This window comes from Girardinichthys multiradiatus, chromosome 12, assembly GCF_021462225.1.
Source record: "Girardinichthys multiradiatus isolate DD_20200921_A chromosome 12, DD_fGirMul_XY1, whole genome shotgun sequence".
Taxonomy (NCBI): domain Eukaryota; kingdom Metazoa; phylum Chordata; class Actinopteri; order Cyprinodontiformes; family Goodeidae; genus Girardinichthys; species Girardinichthys multiradiatus.
Genome location: NC_061805.1, coordinates 53,102,108 through 53,118,432, shown reverse-complemented (window position 1 = coordinate 53,118,432; position 16,325 = coordinate 53,102,108). Strand labels below are relative to the sequence as shown.

At 46.6% G+C, this 16,325-nt stretch overlaps 2 protein-coding genes across 11 annotated transcripts in view; one reads left to right on the top strand and one right to left on the bottom strand.

Annotated features, from left to right (window-relative positions):
- Positions 1-5,290, top strand: part of LOC124878364 (disabled homolog 2-interacting protein-like) — a 44,906-nt gene extending 39,616 nt beyond the window's left edge. For all 3 annotated transcript variants that reach the window (XM_047382266.1, XM_047382267.1, XM_047382268.1), the window contains 8 exons: positions 1,005-1,096; positions 1,185-1,661; positions 1,743-2,011; positions 3,220-3,333; positions 3,404-3,526; positions 3,614-3,693; positions 3,776-3,863; positions 4,244-5,290. In XM_047382266.1, the coding sequence (XP_047238222.1) occupies positions 1,005-1,096; positions 1,185-1,661; positions 1,743-2,011; positions 3,220-3,333; positions 3,404-3,526; positions 3,614-3,693; positions 3,776-3,863; positions 4,244-4,414 (1,414 nt within the window). In that variant the 3' untranslated portion in view covers positions 4,415-5,290. The remainder of the gene's footprint in view (positions 1-1,004; positions 1,097-1,184; positions 1,662-1,742; positions 2,012-3,219; positions 3,334-3,403; positions 3,527-3,613; positions 3,694-3,775; positions 3,864-4,243) is intronic.
- Positions 5,291-5,337: 47 nt separating this feature from the next.
- LOC124878365 (gelsolin-like) overlaps positions 5,338-16,325 on the bottom strand; it is a 22,170-nt gene continuing 11,182 nt past the window's right edge. For 5 of the 8 annotated variants that reach the window (XM_047382272.1, XM_047382273.1, XM_047382270.1 and 2 more), the window contains exons 2-18: positions 14,646-14,846; positions 10,968-11,122; positions 10,716-10,877; positions 10,550-10,609; positions 10,389-10,478; positions 10,031-10,120; positions 9,785-9,917; positions 9,558-9,646; positions 9,328-9,456; positions 9,162-9,248; positions 8,187-8,320; positions 7,920-8,010; positions 7,653-7,823; positions 6,642-6,816; positions 6,449-6,570; positions 5,720-5,933; positions 5,338-5,557 (exon numbers count right to left, since the gene is read on the bottom strand). In XM_047382272.1, coding sequence (XP_047238228.1) covers positions 5,394-5,557; positions 5,720-5,933; positions 6,449-6,570; positions 6,642-6,816; positions 7,653-7,823; positions 7,920-8,010; positions 8,187-8,320; positions 9,162-9,248; positions 9,328-9,456; positions 9,558-9,646; positions 9,785-9,917; positions 10,031-10,120; positions 10,389-10,478; positions 10,550-10,609; positions 10,716-10,877; positions 10,968-11,122; positions 14,646-14,846 — 2,267 coding nt within the window. In that variant the 3' untranslated portion in view covers positions 5,338-5,393. Of the gene's footprint in view, positions 5,558-5,719; positions 5,934-6,448; positions 6,571-6,641; positions 6,817-7,652; positions 7,824-7,919; positions 8,011-8,186; positions 8,321-9,161; positions 9,249-9,327; positions 9,457-9,557; positions 9,647-9,784; positions 9,918-10,030; positions 10,121-10,388; positions 10,479-10,549; positions 10,610-10,715; positions 10,878-10,967; positions 11,123-14,645; positions 14,847-16,106; positions 16,234-16,325 lie in introns of those variants that run through there. The other 3 variants (XM_047382271.1, XM_047382275.1, XM_047382277.1) reach the window with 3 other exon arrangements.

Sequence of the window (16,325 nt, the reverse complement as noted above, 5' to 3'; positions counted from 1 at the left end):
GATCCAGTTGGAACAAACATCTAGTTTAGGAGCAGATGGACCCAGATTTCATCTCTTTTCAGGACATCCTCAAGGGGGGGTGATAACGTCTGAGGTAGGTGTTTTGCACACAGTAGAACCCCTTGCAAAACCTGAGGACACCAGGACTTACATAGAGGGTTGCAATTTGACTCCTCTTCTCCTTTAACCTGAAAGAAATCACCCATTCCTCTAATAACTGTTAAACACAATAAACACATGGATGCTGATAAAGATTTTCCCCCACACCCCAAGTTTCCAGGCCTCTTTCTTGCGTCCCTTTGACCTGATCCAGATTGTCCTTCAGTCTGAGACTCCGCAGTCCTGTACTAGTTCATTGTAACTAAGGTAACATCTCAGACAGACACAGTATTCATTTACACCACATTAGATCAGTCCTGGCCTTAAATGAACGAGAAATCATCCCATTAAGTTGAAATAAAAACTTCAGTCAATCAGAAATGTTTAACATCCTAAGCTCATCCATGAAGCTCCACCTTTACTTCAGGGTCCATCCAAAAGGTCCTGCCTCTCGTCAGGGCTGTTTCTGGGCAGGTTTCTACCTGCTTTGGCAGATTGGGTCCTGGTTCCTCTAGTGCTGGAGGTTTCTTCCTGTTAAAAGGGAGTTTTCCTCTCCACTGTCGCTACATGCATGCTCAGTATGAGGGATTGCTGCAAAGTCAACACCAGTGACTGTCCACTGTCTCTACATGCTCATCCAGGAGGAGTGAATGCTGCAAGTCACTGACTGGATGCAATCTGCTGGGTTTCCTTAGATAGAAAAACTTTTTATTCAATTTGAATAAATAACTGAATCTGACTGCATCGTTTGATAACTCGGTTCTGATTGGACTGGATGGAAATGACTCAGTTTCTGTCTGTAAGAGGATCATTTTTGGACAGAGAAGACTTTTGTTCTAAAACTGTGCCACATAAATAAACTGAATTAAACTTTGGGTTGATGTTCACTTCCTATCTCTGTTTAGCTGCGTTGACTTCACCAGACTCCCGTCTCCGACTCCAGAGAACAAAGATTTGTTCTTTGTCACCAAAGGATCCAGCCTGCAGCCTGCATCAGGTGACGTCTTACCTTTGACCTTTCAGCTTCCTCTTCTTTAACCTGGGACTGTGATGTGTGACCTTGCTGATGATGTCATTTTCTGCAGGTATGCGAGGCTCTCCAGCTCCGAGCTCGTCCTACTCTGAACCCAACGAGAACGAAGCTGGCTATGATTTGACCAATGGGGGCCGGAGAGAGGGGCCAGAGCTTACCAATGAGAGCCGCAGTCTGTCTCTGGTGGACCTGCAGGACTCCTCCCCCAGTGACGGCCTGGACGACCCCCAGTGGCAACGCAGAACGGGGCTCCTCCCTCTATCTTTTCAGAACCCCGTCTATCACATGACCACCACGTCCCCCAGGCAGCCACAACAGCAGACAGATGCCACTCCTTCTGACGGCTCGGTGGGGTCACAGGGAAACTGTGAGGACAGGAGCGCCGTGGGGACCAAGCCGGCTTTCCTCACCCAGATGTCTGTGGGTGTAGTTGGGGGGGAGAGGGGTGAGAGGATGTCAGCCATGTCGAGCAGCAGCAGTGGCGAGGAATACTCCCGAAGAGCGCTGTCTCTCACTGACACGCTCTCAGGTGCGAGTCTGCTCTGCTGTCAGACAGGTTATCAATGAGTTCAGGTCTTATCATGTGACTGCTCTCCCCGCTCCCCCACAGGTAGCTCTGCACCCCCTCGGCAGAACTCCGGTCCTCAGAGACGCATCGATCAGCCTCCACCACCCTCCTCTGCTCCACCTGGCCCTCCTCGAGGTCGCACACCTCCCAGCATGCTCAGTGGAGGAGGCTCCGCCTACCCTCCACGCCCCGCCTCCGGCAGTATGATGTCATCGAGCCCCGATTGGCCAAACAGCGGACAGTCACGGCTCAGACAGATGTCGTCATCATCCAAAGGAGACAGTCCAGAGAAACAGCGGCCTGCTGCCAAGGTAACACACCTGTAAATAGAGGTGTGGACTAGTCATGTGACTTGAATCAGACTCGGGTCAGGCTTGAGTCACAAACCTGATGACTTTAGACTCGACTTTATTAAATCACAAGAGACTTGGGACTAGGCTTGGACTTGAAAAATCTTGATATGCATCCTGCTTTTTTTCTGGGTCCAGCCAGCACCATCAGAGAGATGTGTGCAAAGATCCTGAGAGATCCAAACGAAACGTCTGACTAATTCTGCACGATCACAACGTTGCAGCAGGAACGATTTCTCTGCAAACGCAGTCCTGTAGAAAACAATGGGAGTTCTGCCAGCGGTTGAATGTACGGGATGCCAGTGGCTCCAGAAATGTGTAGATGTTGTTAGGTGATGGGCCCGGTGCAGCGCTGTGATATCTTTCCTGAAGTCCTAATCAAAGTCTAATTATAATAACCTGAGCTGTCCCAGGTGGTGTGATCCACAGAAAATGTTTGTGTTTTTATTGTTCCATTAAAATGTCACCATGCTTAGGGTTAGGGTTAGGGTTAGATCATAAATGATCATGCTTCTAGCTGATGCCAACGATTAATAAGAATTATGGGTGAAATGAGAGGTGGGGGCAGCTTTGGGTGGACTGGAACATATTTGTCATCAGAGGATCTTCTGTCTTTTCTACAGACTCACTGATACGTTAAAGTTCACTTCATTGTTTCTTCTCATAAACCAGGGGAACAGTCATGCTCCTCAGCATCAAATAAAGAACCTGATTTCTAAGGATGGAGAGTCCAGCCCATCTCCTGCTTCAGTGTTGGTCTTTCATGTTTAACAGCGATGTCTTCCTTCTCCAAAACGTCCACATTGCTGTCTTCAAACAAGTGTCCCTTGTACGTGAGATGCAGATGAACCACTGATTCTTGACCCAGACCTGGTTCTTCTGTGTTGGGTCTTCTGTTTGTGTAGTTGCTGTTTAGATCCTCCAAGCCAGAGGTCTGAATATTCCTTGCTGCACAGGACTGCAGATCCCACACCGCTGAGGTTGTTTGGGTCCATGATCCTTGGGATCCTTGACCCGTGTCTGAGAGTTGTTGGGTTTTACGATGGGCCAGAACATTATGCTTGCAGAATATCCTTAAGAAAGCATGACTAAATTCTGGAAATGTTTAAATTCAAATTCTGCACCATGTCCAGCTTTAGCTAACTATTCAGGTGTGTTTGTGTCTTCAGGCTCCATCTCCCTGTGCATTGGACCGAACCGCTGCTTGGCTGCTTAACATGAACTCTGCCTCCTCCTATGGTGAGACGGAGGATGATCGTCATGACGACACTTTGGTGGAGAAGGTAGACAAGTTTCTGTCGTGGCTTGTCTGAGCATCTGCTCCGCAGGTTCTGACCCTCTTTGTGTGTTCAGTACCAGCAGGAGATTGCTCTGCTTCAGGAGAAGCTGCGGGTTGCAGCGCTGCGACAGGAGGAGTGTGAAGCTCGTTTGATGGTCCAGGATCAACAGAACCAGCGGATGCTGCAGGAATATCAGGTCTGGGACACACCTAAAGCCACTGACTTACCTTTAGAGGCCACCTCACATGATACAGGTGGACCAATATGATTGTGTGGGTTTCAGGTCCGACTGGAAGACACAGAGAGCCGACTGAGGAGGCTACAAGACGACAAAGACCTTCAGATGAACAGCATCATTAGCAGGTTAAACCCTGGTCACGTATACACCTGTCTGATGAGCTGTCTGACACCAACTCACAGTCACTTACCTGTCTCACCTGTGCAGGTTGATGGCAGTAGAAGAAGAGCTAAAGAAGGATCACTCTGACATGCAGGCTGTGGTCGACCAAAAGCAGAAGGTCATCGAGACACAGGTACTGGGGTGGGGAAACCATGTGTTTCCATGCATGAAGATGTGGACTTTGTTGAATCTGTATCTATTACCAAGCAACAGAACTCTGACACCTTGATGGTAATTTAAAACTTTAGTTTGACGAAGCAAAAGACAGAACTTGGAAGCGAGACAGCGCAGCACTCGGGTAGTAACTGGAAACCATCTACTCTTCATCATTGGTGGTCAGAGGCTGCTTGGTAGTGGTGGTGTCATTGCTGGTGCAGAGGGGGTTGCATTAATAAATCACGAATAATTGCATCGTAGCCTTCTGGATCATCATAGAATCCAGTCGTGAAGATCCTCAGCCCTCACAGGTACCTGTCTCTCCTTTTATCCGTCTCATCTGTCTCTGTCTCTCAGGAGAAGAGAATTGCGAGCCTGGACGCAGCCAACACTCGTCTGATGGCGGCGCTGACCCAGCTAAAGGAACGTTACGGTGTGACATCACAGAGGAATGGCTTGTCTCCTAGCAACACGTCATCTCTGCAGATTACAGAGAACGGAGAGTTCCGTAACTCTGGCAACTGCTGAGAGACCCACTCAGAGCTGTGATTGGCTGACACTGCAGGGAAGGGAGGGGCTTACGCTTCACATAGAGCGTGGGGCGGGGCTTACAAACTGACTTATTTCAACTAAAAGATTAAATTAACCAATCGGTGCTGGAGGGAAGTAAACAGACACATCCATTGAATGTCAGCTTCTACACCACCAAAATGACCTCTGACCTGACCCCACTCTTGTTGCTAGGTTACCCTCACTTTTTGTTTTGCATGTTCCTCTTTGGACATTTGATGAAGTCTGTCTGCATTTTCTGTTTATGTTTAGATCTTCCTGAGAAGAATCAGAACTGCTTGACCAATAACCTTATGACTCAGCCTCACCTAAGTTTTATTTATTGGTTAAACTGGACCACTTGGTTCTGGTTGACTGGTGCAGCTGCAACCTCATACACTGGTTCTCCTTTGATTCTTCAGACTGCATCTTACGGGACAGGCCACCCTTTTTACCTTTTAACCTGGAGTCAGAGCCACTTCGTTAGGTTAGCCTAGCATAGCACAAACAGCAGCAACGGGTGGAAAGTGTTAGCCTAGCTGTAAACCTTGAAGTGATTGTGTTGGCCTCTTTGGGCTTCCGTAGCTTTGAGTATTTAATTCCCGTCGACCAGGTGAGCCGGTCCAGAATTAGACGCTAGCTTGTGTTGTTTCAGAGAATTTTAATGTAAACGACAGATTTTATTGTAAACAGTAAAAACTTTAACTTGTGATGAAGATTTGTGCACATCCCCTCCTCTCCCTGTGTTCACTGTGGCTTCTATCTGTTCTGTATCTATGAGCCTCTGTTCTGTTATTTATCTACAGCAGTATTTATAAGGAGCTTCGCTCCAATAAAACCAGGCTGTCAACCTGCCCCTGTGCTCATCAACACACACACACACACACACACACACACACAGATAACTGGGCCACACAGGGGTTTATTCATTCTCCTCCACTGGAAATAGGAAGTGATGTCACAGGCCCTGCATGAAGCGCTCCAGTGGGTCCTTGTTCCAGTATTCATGGTTCCAGCCTAGAAACCAGCCAGTGAAGGTTGGTGGTTCGAATCCCTGTTTCAGTGTCACGATAGGGGTCCGTGGGTCTCTGCCAGCCGGGTCGGTGTCGATATAGCGCTCAGCTGAACACAGATAGAGATCCGTTAGTCACCAGACCGAGCTGTACAATCCCTAAAACATCTGCGGTGATTTAATGATCCATGTTGAACATCAGGGAGGTTATTGTTCAGTAACAACAGCGGAGGGGGCGCCTGGAACCAGGCCCGGATCCCCATCTGTCTCACCCGATGCAGCAGCTTCCATCTTCTCTTCATCATGGGCCTCATTTCCAATCCAAACAAACACCTGCAGGAGGAGACTGTGAGCTAACAGAAGAGCCAGAGGCTTATTTCCACAGTGGTGATGGAAAGGAAGACTCACCTGATCCCAGGTGTCCAGGATCATGACATCATCAGGAGCCAGATCATCCTGGGTTAGTTCTCCTGGAACCTCCTCCATCTGAATATAGGAAACGTCTCACTGTTAGTATCTTTCATTATTAATTCACACTTGTCAATAAAACCTACTGGTTTCCAGTTGTAGGAACCAGATCAACCATCCTGGCAAACAGAACTTCCCAACATCTAACTTAACCTCTAGCGCTCTGTCTTACAGCAGATCTGAAGAAGCCTCTGACTGAAGACACTCTGTTGTTGTAGGACAGTCTCATGAAGAGGATGCTCAGGGTTCTCCATAATGTTCTTCATCTTGTCTGCACAATAATCTCCAGAGGAGTCTCCAGAACAGAACCAGCCTTTTTTATCAGCTTGTTGAGCTTTTTTAAGTCCCTGGTTCTGATGCTGCTTCCCCAGCAGATGATGGTAGAAGAGATCAGACTCTCCACAACAGACTTATAGAAGATCTGCAGCATCTTGCTGGAAACACTGAAGGTCCTAAGCTTCCTGAAGTAATACAGTCCATCGACCTGACCCCATCAGCCCTCCTCTGAATGACAGTGACTCCATGAGACCTACCTGGAAGCTTCCGGTCTTGTTGGAGCAGGCGAAGAGTCGAGGAGGGTGAGCATCTATCTTGTTGTTCAGCCGAGGAGAGTGACAGTAGTCCTCCTTCCCTCCCAGAGCAACCCAGAACCCATCTGTAACCACAGACACCCTTCATCATCCTGCTCAGGTCATTCCAGAAGACTCAACCATACCTCTTCCTCACCTTCTTCCTCCCCCTCTTCCTGCTGAGTGGGAGTCACCAGGAGGATCTCAGCCAGATGTTCGGCTCCTTTAACCTCAGCTGAGCTGCTGCTACTCCCTTTCCACATCCAGGATCCAGAGGAGGACACCAGGAGGAACACATCATTGGAGTTCAGACAGGAGGAGGATGGAGCCACCTGAAGAGGACAGCCGAGTAAGTCCGGTTCTGAGGGGTTTTAAACTGGCTCTAACTGGTTTAAATAAGAACAGGTCCAGTTCAGAAGGTAGTCAGTTTGGCTCCAACTGGTTTAAACAAAGCCACTCTGGTTCTGATCCATTTTTAAAAAATGACAGTGACTGGACTTTAACCTCAAAATACCCTGTCAGTTGCAGCTCATTAAGGAACTGAAATAAGTTTGAAGATTCTGGACAGAACCATAAACTGAAGAATAAAGCAGTTGGATCCGTGTAAGAGACGTCCAGGGGTGTCCACATCCTCAACGAGCTGGACCTGGACACACCAACGTCTCAGGAGTTAAACACATCTGAACATCATGTGGATCATGACAGAATGAAAGACCCTAAATCTAGATGTTTTAGACCATGGGGTCCTGGTCCGAAATGTTCTGGATTAAACCTTAGTATGTTTCTTTCAGTGGACGTTGACCTGAAGAAACTGGAGTCACTCTCCAAGCAATAATGTCTCATTCTCTTAAAGCATGTACTGGTCAGGAGACACCTACTGATCTGGAAACCATTATCTGCTGTAGAGCTTGATGGGTTTCCATTTACCATCATGGTAGACACACCTATGAGATGAACTAGCTTCATAGTTCCTCACAAAGGTACTAGTCCTGCTTCGTAATACAGACGTCTGGTTTAAACCATTCTGGATCGACATTATCCAGACGGAGACGTTCTTGGCTGAATGAAAACTGAGGAACAACATGCTGGTCCAAAAGGTTCTGAATTACAAGATGGAATTGACCCGTCCTATCCCAGCCCATGTTTTATATGGTTCTGCTCGTCTCACCTCTACAGCTCTGGTGTCTCCTGCTGGATTGGCTCGGACTTGAAACAAACGGGTTTCAGTGGGTTCGGACTGTCCACCCTCCCTAGATGTTCCACCTTTGTACACCACCATTGGTCGGCCTCCAAACATGCTCATGAGGTGGGCGGGCTCTTTTCCTTGAAGCGCCCTCACCTGTCCAGACAGGTAACATTGAGGGGAGTTCAGGATCAAAATGTTAAAACCACAGTAGTGTCACATCACTGGGACCAGTGTTCCCAGTTGGTGTACCTGAACTGCACCACCACCCAGTTCATCATCCAGCTTAACAGCAAGAACAGCCGATGCCCCAGTTTCATCCTGACTAGACTCCGCCCCCTGCCTGCAGAGAAAGCAGCAGAAAACAGGTGGTTAAAATTCCCTGTAGGAACTAAAACTCACCAGCAGAGGGAGCTCTGGAGACCTACTGCAGAGGATCCCTAAACCCGATCCACGGTCGATTTCAAGACGAGCGTTTGTCTTTTAAGAACATAAATGAGGATGAATGTGATATCTCACCATATGTAGATGATGTGACCTTGTCTGTCACTGTGCTGGTACTGATACAGGATGAGGTAACTATCTCCTCCATAGAACTGACCAAAGGAAGCTGATTCCACTGGAACCTTGTTGGATCCTTCAATCCTCCAGATCTGCATGCAGACAGACAGATGGGTTTATATGATTTTGTTTCTGGACTTTGCAGACATCTAAAACAGAGTAAATATTTAAGTTGAAAAAGAAAGTTGTCACTCGACTTGCATTCATGTTATCCAGAAAGTAATAAGAGTCCATTCTGACCCGTCATATTCAGAACCAGTGGTTTTATGATAGAGCTTTACGACCACCTAGTGGCCATTTTCCATCCGTGTTTGATTTCATCAGTTGGTCATAGATGCTCCCTGGCTAACCTCCAAACACGTTTGTTCCTTGGACACCATTACTTTATCTCATTAATTATTATTTATATATTGTTTAGTATTATATTAGTTCAACTGATTAGATGAGGGTTCAGTTTCTTTTTAAACTAATTATTTAAATGTGTTTGAACTAACTTTACAAGCTAGGCTCACATTGCTAACCATTTATTTGTGTTAAGAAGCATTTATGCTAGTGTGAGATTAGTTCTAGTTGTCTTTTATGTGTAATTTATAGAAGAGTTGGCTAGCCAACTAGCTTTGCGAAGCTATGCATTGTGGGGGCAGCATTCCCAAGTGCCATCTTTTATTAACTTTGGATGGTTCCAACATTTATAAAATGAGGCCTTCAGTCATAAATCATCACCACAAGCTACTAGCTCAGCTCAACTCCAATCTGGCAGTTCTGCTGGGTTCACTCATCTCAGCTTTAAATTAATTCACCTGATCCGAAACAGTAAAACTGTTTCATCTTTGTTCTGAGATGATTTGTGTTCTCCTCTCCAAGGTTCTAGTGCAGCAGAATGTGAAAGGAACAGTCTATGGATCAAGCAAGTGAAGCAGTGACAATCATCACCTTTTTCTCTCCATGTCCTCGGTCCACCATCCCATACTGCGCTGCCATGGAATCTGATTGGTGCAGCTTTGACACATCAAACTGTACCTGTCCAATCAGAAGAGTCCGATTTTACATCAGTTTAAACAAGACAGTCTGGATTAGATCCTGGGCGAAATCAGCATACCTTCTCAATCTTTGCCACCTTATTGGTGACGTAGGCTGTTCCCATGCCAACAGTGTCTACATCGTCCTTCCAATTCTTAAAAAACTGTTTGAAGAGTGGCGTCTCGCCATACTCAGGAAGGACCTGGACCTGAGGGGGACCAGAAGTAGGTTAGTAGGTGACGTACAAAGATGTGACCCAAAGTCCCAATGGGACTCCCCAAGCTCCTTTTCTAGGTTGATTGTGTTCACCTGGGTGTATGGTGGATAGTTCATCTGCTGGAGGAACTTCTCTGAGCTCTGCAGAACAGCATGGCGCTCATCACTGTTTGCATCCTTACCTGCACACAGACACGTCACCTTTCAGCAGGACAACAGGTGACCTCAGGTGAATGCTGCCCAGACAGACGAATTCTTTTACTTCAGACTGACCAACTGGTTTCAGACCAGTTTGTTTAGGACCAGAACAAATGTCCTACCTTTCCAGACAAAGATTAGGCCGTTGGTTCCATTGTCGAGGATGTAACACTCGGTGGACTCCAAGGCATCTTGGGAGAACGGGTTCTGCTCCGATACCAGCGTAACGTCCATGACCCCCCCAGCGTTGGACACCTGATGGGGGGGGGGGGGGAGAAAACAGATGTAGCCAAACCATGTTATGAGAAAAAGGAAGTGACATCACAAGCTGATGGGGAACTGATGCAAGTAAACATCTTGTGAGTTACCTTATAGAGCTTAGCCACCTTCCTGTTGGACACGTCTGTCTGGGTGTCATCGCTGAGGGATTCAGGAAGGTCCGGTTTCTCTCCCAGAACCTGAACATAAAGATGTTAAAAGCAGGAGATCAAAGAACGTCTCAACAACAAAATATGACAGTTTGTAGACAACAACCTGCTGTTCTTCATAACAACTAGACTTTGGTCTGGAGGACAACTCAGGATCCTTGAGGTCATTATTTAAGTTTTCATTTTCACTCATCAGTCTAAGGAAACGGCCCAGAACCGTCTGGTTCTTTTAAAGCTGGGATTGAGGAAAGTTTAGGTGCCCTTTGACACCGGTTCAGAACTATTTTAATGTGGTCACCTCTATCATCTTCTCTGGCTCCGCCCCTTCATCGACAACCTGGAGTTTTGCCCGCCCACATCTCTCGTTGTCACGGATACTCTTGGAGACCTGTCAATTGGTCAATTGGTCAGCCTGTATGTTATGACATCAGAATGATGTCATGTACTATCACTACTTACCATGGTGGCCTTAAGTTTCTCAAATCTGTTGCTATGACGACCGGACCACTGGACGATTTCCTGTTGGGGCAAAGGAAGGTTTACTTGTTTTACCTGTCCCTCATAGTCACCCCCTGACCTCACCTGTCCAAGGTCACCTGTCTCCCCACTTGTTCCAGGTCCTCACCTGACCCAGGTCCAGGATGAAACTGTCTCCCTGGTTGAAATTCTCCCAGTTGACAGGAATCTCTGTTGACCTGACAACACGCCGACCTTTGACCTGTAGCAGCCTCTGAACTTCCACCTCATTGGTTACCACGTGATTGAACCCTGAGGCCACACCTCCTTGCTGGTTGAAGACAAACAGGAAGCAATGTCATCAGGGTCACAGTGAGTGGGACATCTGACAGGAAATGTGTGTCTCTGGTCATGTGGTTACCATGTAAGTGAGGCCCGTTTTGAAGTACCCGCTGAAGGTACTTGATTCATGGCCTTGGACTTCTCTGTACTGGACTGGCGCCCCCTGGAGGAAGTCATCCATCTGGACAGCAAGAATAGCTGCAGCTCCGCTTTCATCTTGAGAGCACTCTGAACCTGCAGGTGAACCGGCCAATCAGAGAGCAGAACCAGGGTCACATCTGCAGTAGCCCTTTAGTGACACCTGTCTCAACCCAATTGGGTTTGTAGAGACAGAACAACCTGTAGTATGACCACAGCAGAGTGATGGTACCAAAACTACACTTCAGAAGAGCTTCTGGTTCACCTGAAGTCACTCCTAAAGTATCTTCTTAACCATTGTCACAGGTGACTCTTAACTGGCCCCGCCCACCTGGAGCTGCTGTCTGACAACAGTTTTTTATTCTTTGACTCAGACTGGTATCAAAGAACCCTAACTTGTTTTTATTTCTCGTTTTAGGAGGATCTTCTCTCCCTAATGTGGAGTTCTCCAACTCAGGTCCATACTGTTGTACCAGAACTTTTCTAACTCCCTCAGTCGCATGTGATCCCACATCAGAGCATGTTTGGTGCATGGGGTTGTGTTTTTATGCTAATGAAATCTTTTTTTTTATAACATGATGCAAAAACCTTTTAAAGGCAGCAGAGCGCCGAGGCACAAATCTCTAATAACTTGGTGGGAGAAAGTTAAATATTCTACTGACTGGTTACACACCTGGTCCACTCCTTCAGCAGAGCTTTAGACCTAACAGGATTTACAGAGAGGACAGCTGATGCTGCAGAACATGAAGGAGAACTTTTTCACATCCTCATTTTTCATGGCTGTTAACTATAGCACACACCACAACATGCTTCAAATCAGTGTGTGGTAAGGGACCTTTTTCTTTCCTTCTCTGTTCAACAAACTCAAATGTCTCCATGAAAGTTGCAGGAGAATTTAGACTGCTTCCTGCTGGAGGACAGAGCCTCCTTTTCCCTGCTGCTGCCTCAGCATCCTGACCTTGACCTCAGCGTCCTGACCCCAGGCCTGGTCTCAGCATCATTTAAATGAGACTGACTGCAGGACAGGAGCCCAGGTTCAGATGCCCATCCTCAGGTCCTTGATCCAGTCCCTGTGGAAACTCAGGGTGACACCAGAGGTCATGTAGGGAAACGTTTATTTACACTCACTGGCCACTTTATTAGGTCCAACTGCTCGTTAATGCAGATTTCTAATCAGCCAATGACATGGCAGCATCTCAATGCATTTAGGCATGTAGACATGGTCAAGACGATCTGCTGCAGTTCAAACCGAGCATCAGAATGGAGAAGAAAGGTGATTTAAGTGACTTTGAACGTAGCATGGTTGTTGGTGCCAGACGGGCTGGTCTGAGTATTTCAGAAACTGCTGATCTACTGGGATTTTAACGCACAACCATCTCTAGGGTTTACAGAGAATGGTCTGAAAAAGAGAAAATATCCAGTGAGCAGCAGTTCTGTGGGCCTAATGCCTTGTTGATGTCAGAGGTCAGAGGAGAATGGCCAGACTGGTTCCAGCTGATAGAAAGGCAACAATAACTCAAATAACCACTAGTTACAACCAAGGCATGCAGAAGATCATCTCTGAACACACAACACATCGAACCTTGAGGTGGATGGGCTACAGCAGCAGAAGACCACACCGGGTGACACTCCTGTCAGCTAAGAACAGGAAACTGAGGCTAAAATTCACACAGGCTCACCAAAATTGGAAAATAGAAGATTGGAAAAACGTTGCCTGGTCTGATGAGTCTCGATTTCTGCTGCGACATTCAGATGGTCGGGTCAGAATTTGGTGTCAACATCATGAAAGCATGGATCCATCCTGTCTTGTATCAATGGTTCAGGCTGGTGGTGGTGGTGTAATGGTGTGGGGGATATTTTCTTGGCACACTTTGGGCCCCTTGGTACCAATTGAGCATCGTGTCAACGCCACAGTCTACCTGAGTGTTGTTGCTGACCAGGTTCATCCCTTTATGACCACAGTGGACCCATCTTCTGATGGTTACTTCCAGCAGGATAACGCGCCATGTCATAAAGCATGAATCATCTCAGACTGGTTTCTTGAACATGACAATGAGTTCACTGGACTCAAATGACCTCCACAGTCACCAGATCTCAGACCAATAGAGCATCTTTGGGATTTGGTGGAACGGGAGATTCTCATCATGGATGCAGCCGACAAATCTGCAGCATCTGTGTGATGCTATCATGTCAATATGGACCAAACTCTCTGAGGAATGTTTCCAGTACCTTGTTGAATCTATGCCACCAAGGATTAAGGCAGTTCTGAAGGCAAAAGGGGGTCCAACCCGGTACTAGCAAGTGTACCTAATAAAGTGGTCGGTGAGTGTGTATAGTACGTTTTCAGTGTAGCGACTTTAAAACAGGGGTTATGAGTTGCTTTGTTTGAGAAGGTCAGAAGTCTCACAGCAGAGTTGGGGACAACCTAAAGAGGAGACGGCCAGTGATGCAGAGACGAAGCATGACTCAGCATCTCAAGTTCACTTGTTGCCACCACTGATCTAAGCTTTGAGATGTTCCACAAATGAAAAAAGACTGTTCCTAATCTTCGTTTTAAATTATGCTCCAGGAAAAAGCTTTATCAAACATCTACATTTCTGAGGCTACCATTCTGCTAGAGTCCTAAATCACGCAGTAGCTATTCATTGTCAGACACAGTGCTGTCCGGTCCAATAACCTGAGTTTCAGGTTTGTCCAGGTTTAGCTGCAAGTTGTTATTCAACCACTGGTTAATGTTTGTTAACAATAACCTGAGGCTTAAAGGAGCAATATAGCTGAATATCATCTGCATAACGCTGATAAAAAACATCATTAAACTGCTGAATTATCTGGCCTAAAAACAAGATAGGTCCCAGCATGACACCCTGAGGTCCTCCACATAGCAGCTCTCTAGATTCAGAGATCATCTGGTTTGCAGACGCACTGAAACTCCTGCCAGAACTGTAGGATGAAAACTAGTTTAGAGCAGATCCCTCAGTTGGTTTTCCAGGTTAGTATGATTAACTGCTAATGGTTTAGGAGAGCTCTACCAGGACCAGGACTGGGTTTTCTCCAGAATCTACCACTGGTAACTTTAAGTAGTGTTGTTTCAGTGGAAACTGTCATAGATGATGTTTTTTTCCAGGTTGGTTCTTTTAATAAGCTGAAGAAAAACATCAAAAAGGTTTACAACCCAACCACTCCGATAAAACGCTTGGTAAGGAGAACATCTGAGGGGCTTCAGGAAGGCTTCATTTTCTCCAAAAGAGCCACCATATCATTAAATGTCACAGGTGTGAAAGTACACCAGGAGTAAGTAGAAGGTGCCGAATTAACAGGGTGAGGTATCTCTGTGTTGATGTCAGTCAGTGTGAACATCGTGTTGAATCTGCTAAATTAACAACTGCTTCAGTTTTACTGCAAAACTTTCTGAATCATGTTTTATGTTTCCACCAAAACCAACTTATTGGATCCATCCCGGTCCAGGCGCTATGCTGTCACTGTAAATATCGATAAATTTGAACTCAATCCTGAAGTTCATACAAAGGTTCTCTTTTAGCTGTTTACTTCCCAGCAGCCTCTGCTGCTCGCTTCATTTCCACAGAACATGTGTACTGTGACCCCCACCTGGTCTCCTCACCTTGCCAGTAGTGCAGGTCGTACTGCAGGTCTCCTCGACGATTGCTGGTGCTGTTCAGAACCACGTAGGCATCTCCAGTGTAGAACTGTCCATAAAGACTCTCAGGCACAGGAACCAGGTCCATGTTCTCTACTCGCCACACCTGAAGCCCAGCCTCTTTACCTGCTCGCTCAAATTGAGGATGGAACACCATGATGTCACCTGTGTGGGCGGGGCAACAGAAACACCTCCAGTTAGGCACAGTACACAGTCCTGCACAGCTAGCTGAGCGAATGGTCAGACAGAAAGGATGATGAAGTGGAGTGAGGGGAGTTTTCCTCTACCATCAATGAAAGAGTTTCTGCGAGCAGAGACGACTCGTCAGAACCATCTGAGTTTATGACATCATTAACTTGCCTGGACATCCACATCATCCTGCGAGTCGCTGACTTTATCCATCATTTTAAAACTAAACCACAAAAGCAGCTCTGTGTTTATTTCAGCCACTGGCGAGCCTCAAAGGGGAACCAGGCTCAGGTGTACAAACCCCTCCCACACGTCTCGCCAGGTGACAAATGGTGCGCACCCGACAAACACACCTGGGAGAGTTACCATAGCAACTGCTGCCAAGGGTGATTTACGTCTGAAAGGTTTTCAGTGTTTGACTGACCTGGCATGGACCTAAATTTAAACTTCTCAGAACAGAGTTCAGCTGAATCTCTCAGAGGCAGGTTCTGACCCGCTGAGCAGGAAAAAGGCTCACTTTCAGAATGCATGTGTCATAAAAGTTCATAAAAACGAAGAAAGTGATTCAAAGACAGACGAGAACAAGGGAAAAAGATTGGAAATTTGTCCAAAAAAAGAAAAAGAAATATAGAGAAAAGCAGAAAACATTTAAAATAATAATAAAAAAATACTTTCATTTCTTGGTAGTTTTTCTTTATCTATGCACATAAATCGATGTCATTTCCTGTTGCTGTGAGGCAGCGAGCAGCTTCTGTCCGATGGGTTCTTCTCTGGTTTTGAAGGCCAACATGATACATTCAGAACCATTCAGAGCTGAAGCTGATCTAATTTAAGCCCGAGGCCCGACCCAAATCCTTCAGCTCATCCAGAAAACTACTGCTGGGACCAGGAAGTCTCTGAGCTCATCAACCAAACAACTAAATCTCCAGAGAGGAGACACACCTGAGCTGAGCTGAATGCTCCACAAGCAAACCAAACATTTCAGACCACCTGCAGGTTCTGTTTCCAGGTTCTAAAACATCCGGCCAGTGATCTGTCCCGTACCTCCGCTGCCATGTCCCCTCGCTCAGTTGAGGAGGAAACTCTGAAACACTAATGAGGGACACAGACTGGTGTTGATGAAGAGGACCAAACACCAGGCTTGATGAAGGTAACTGATGAAGAGCTGAACTTCCTGTTTCTCCAACTAGTTTCAGGCTGAAAGTTTGATCAAAACCCAAACAGGTAGAAACTCACCTTCAGCGTCTGTTGAGATGTCTTCCTCAGCTGGACACAAGCTGCTCTGAGACACAAGGGTGAGGCTGCAGGTAACTTTACCTGTTCACCTTCCCCCATTGGGCTGCTGCAGACACACCCTGCTGAATCTATCCAGATAACATGCAGCGCTGCCTGCCTGCAGGGGGCGCTCTGTTCAGGTCACAGCCACACAGGTTCCTTAATGTTTGCTCCATGAAA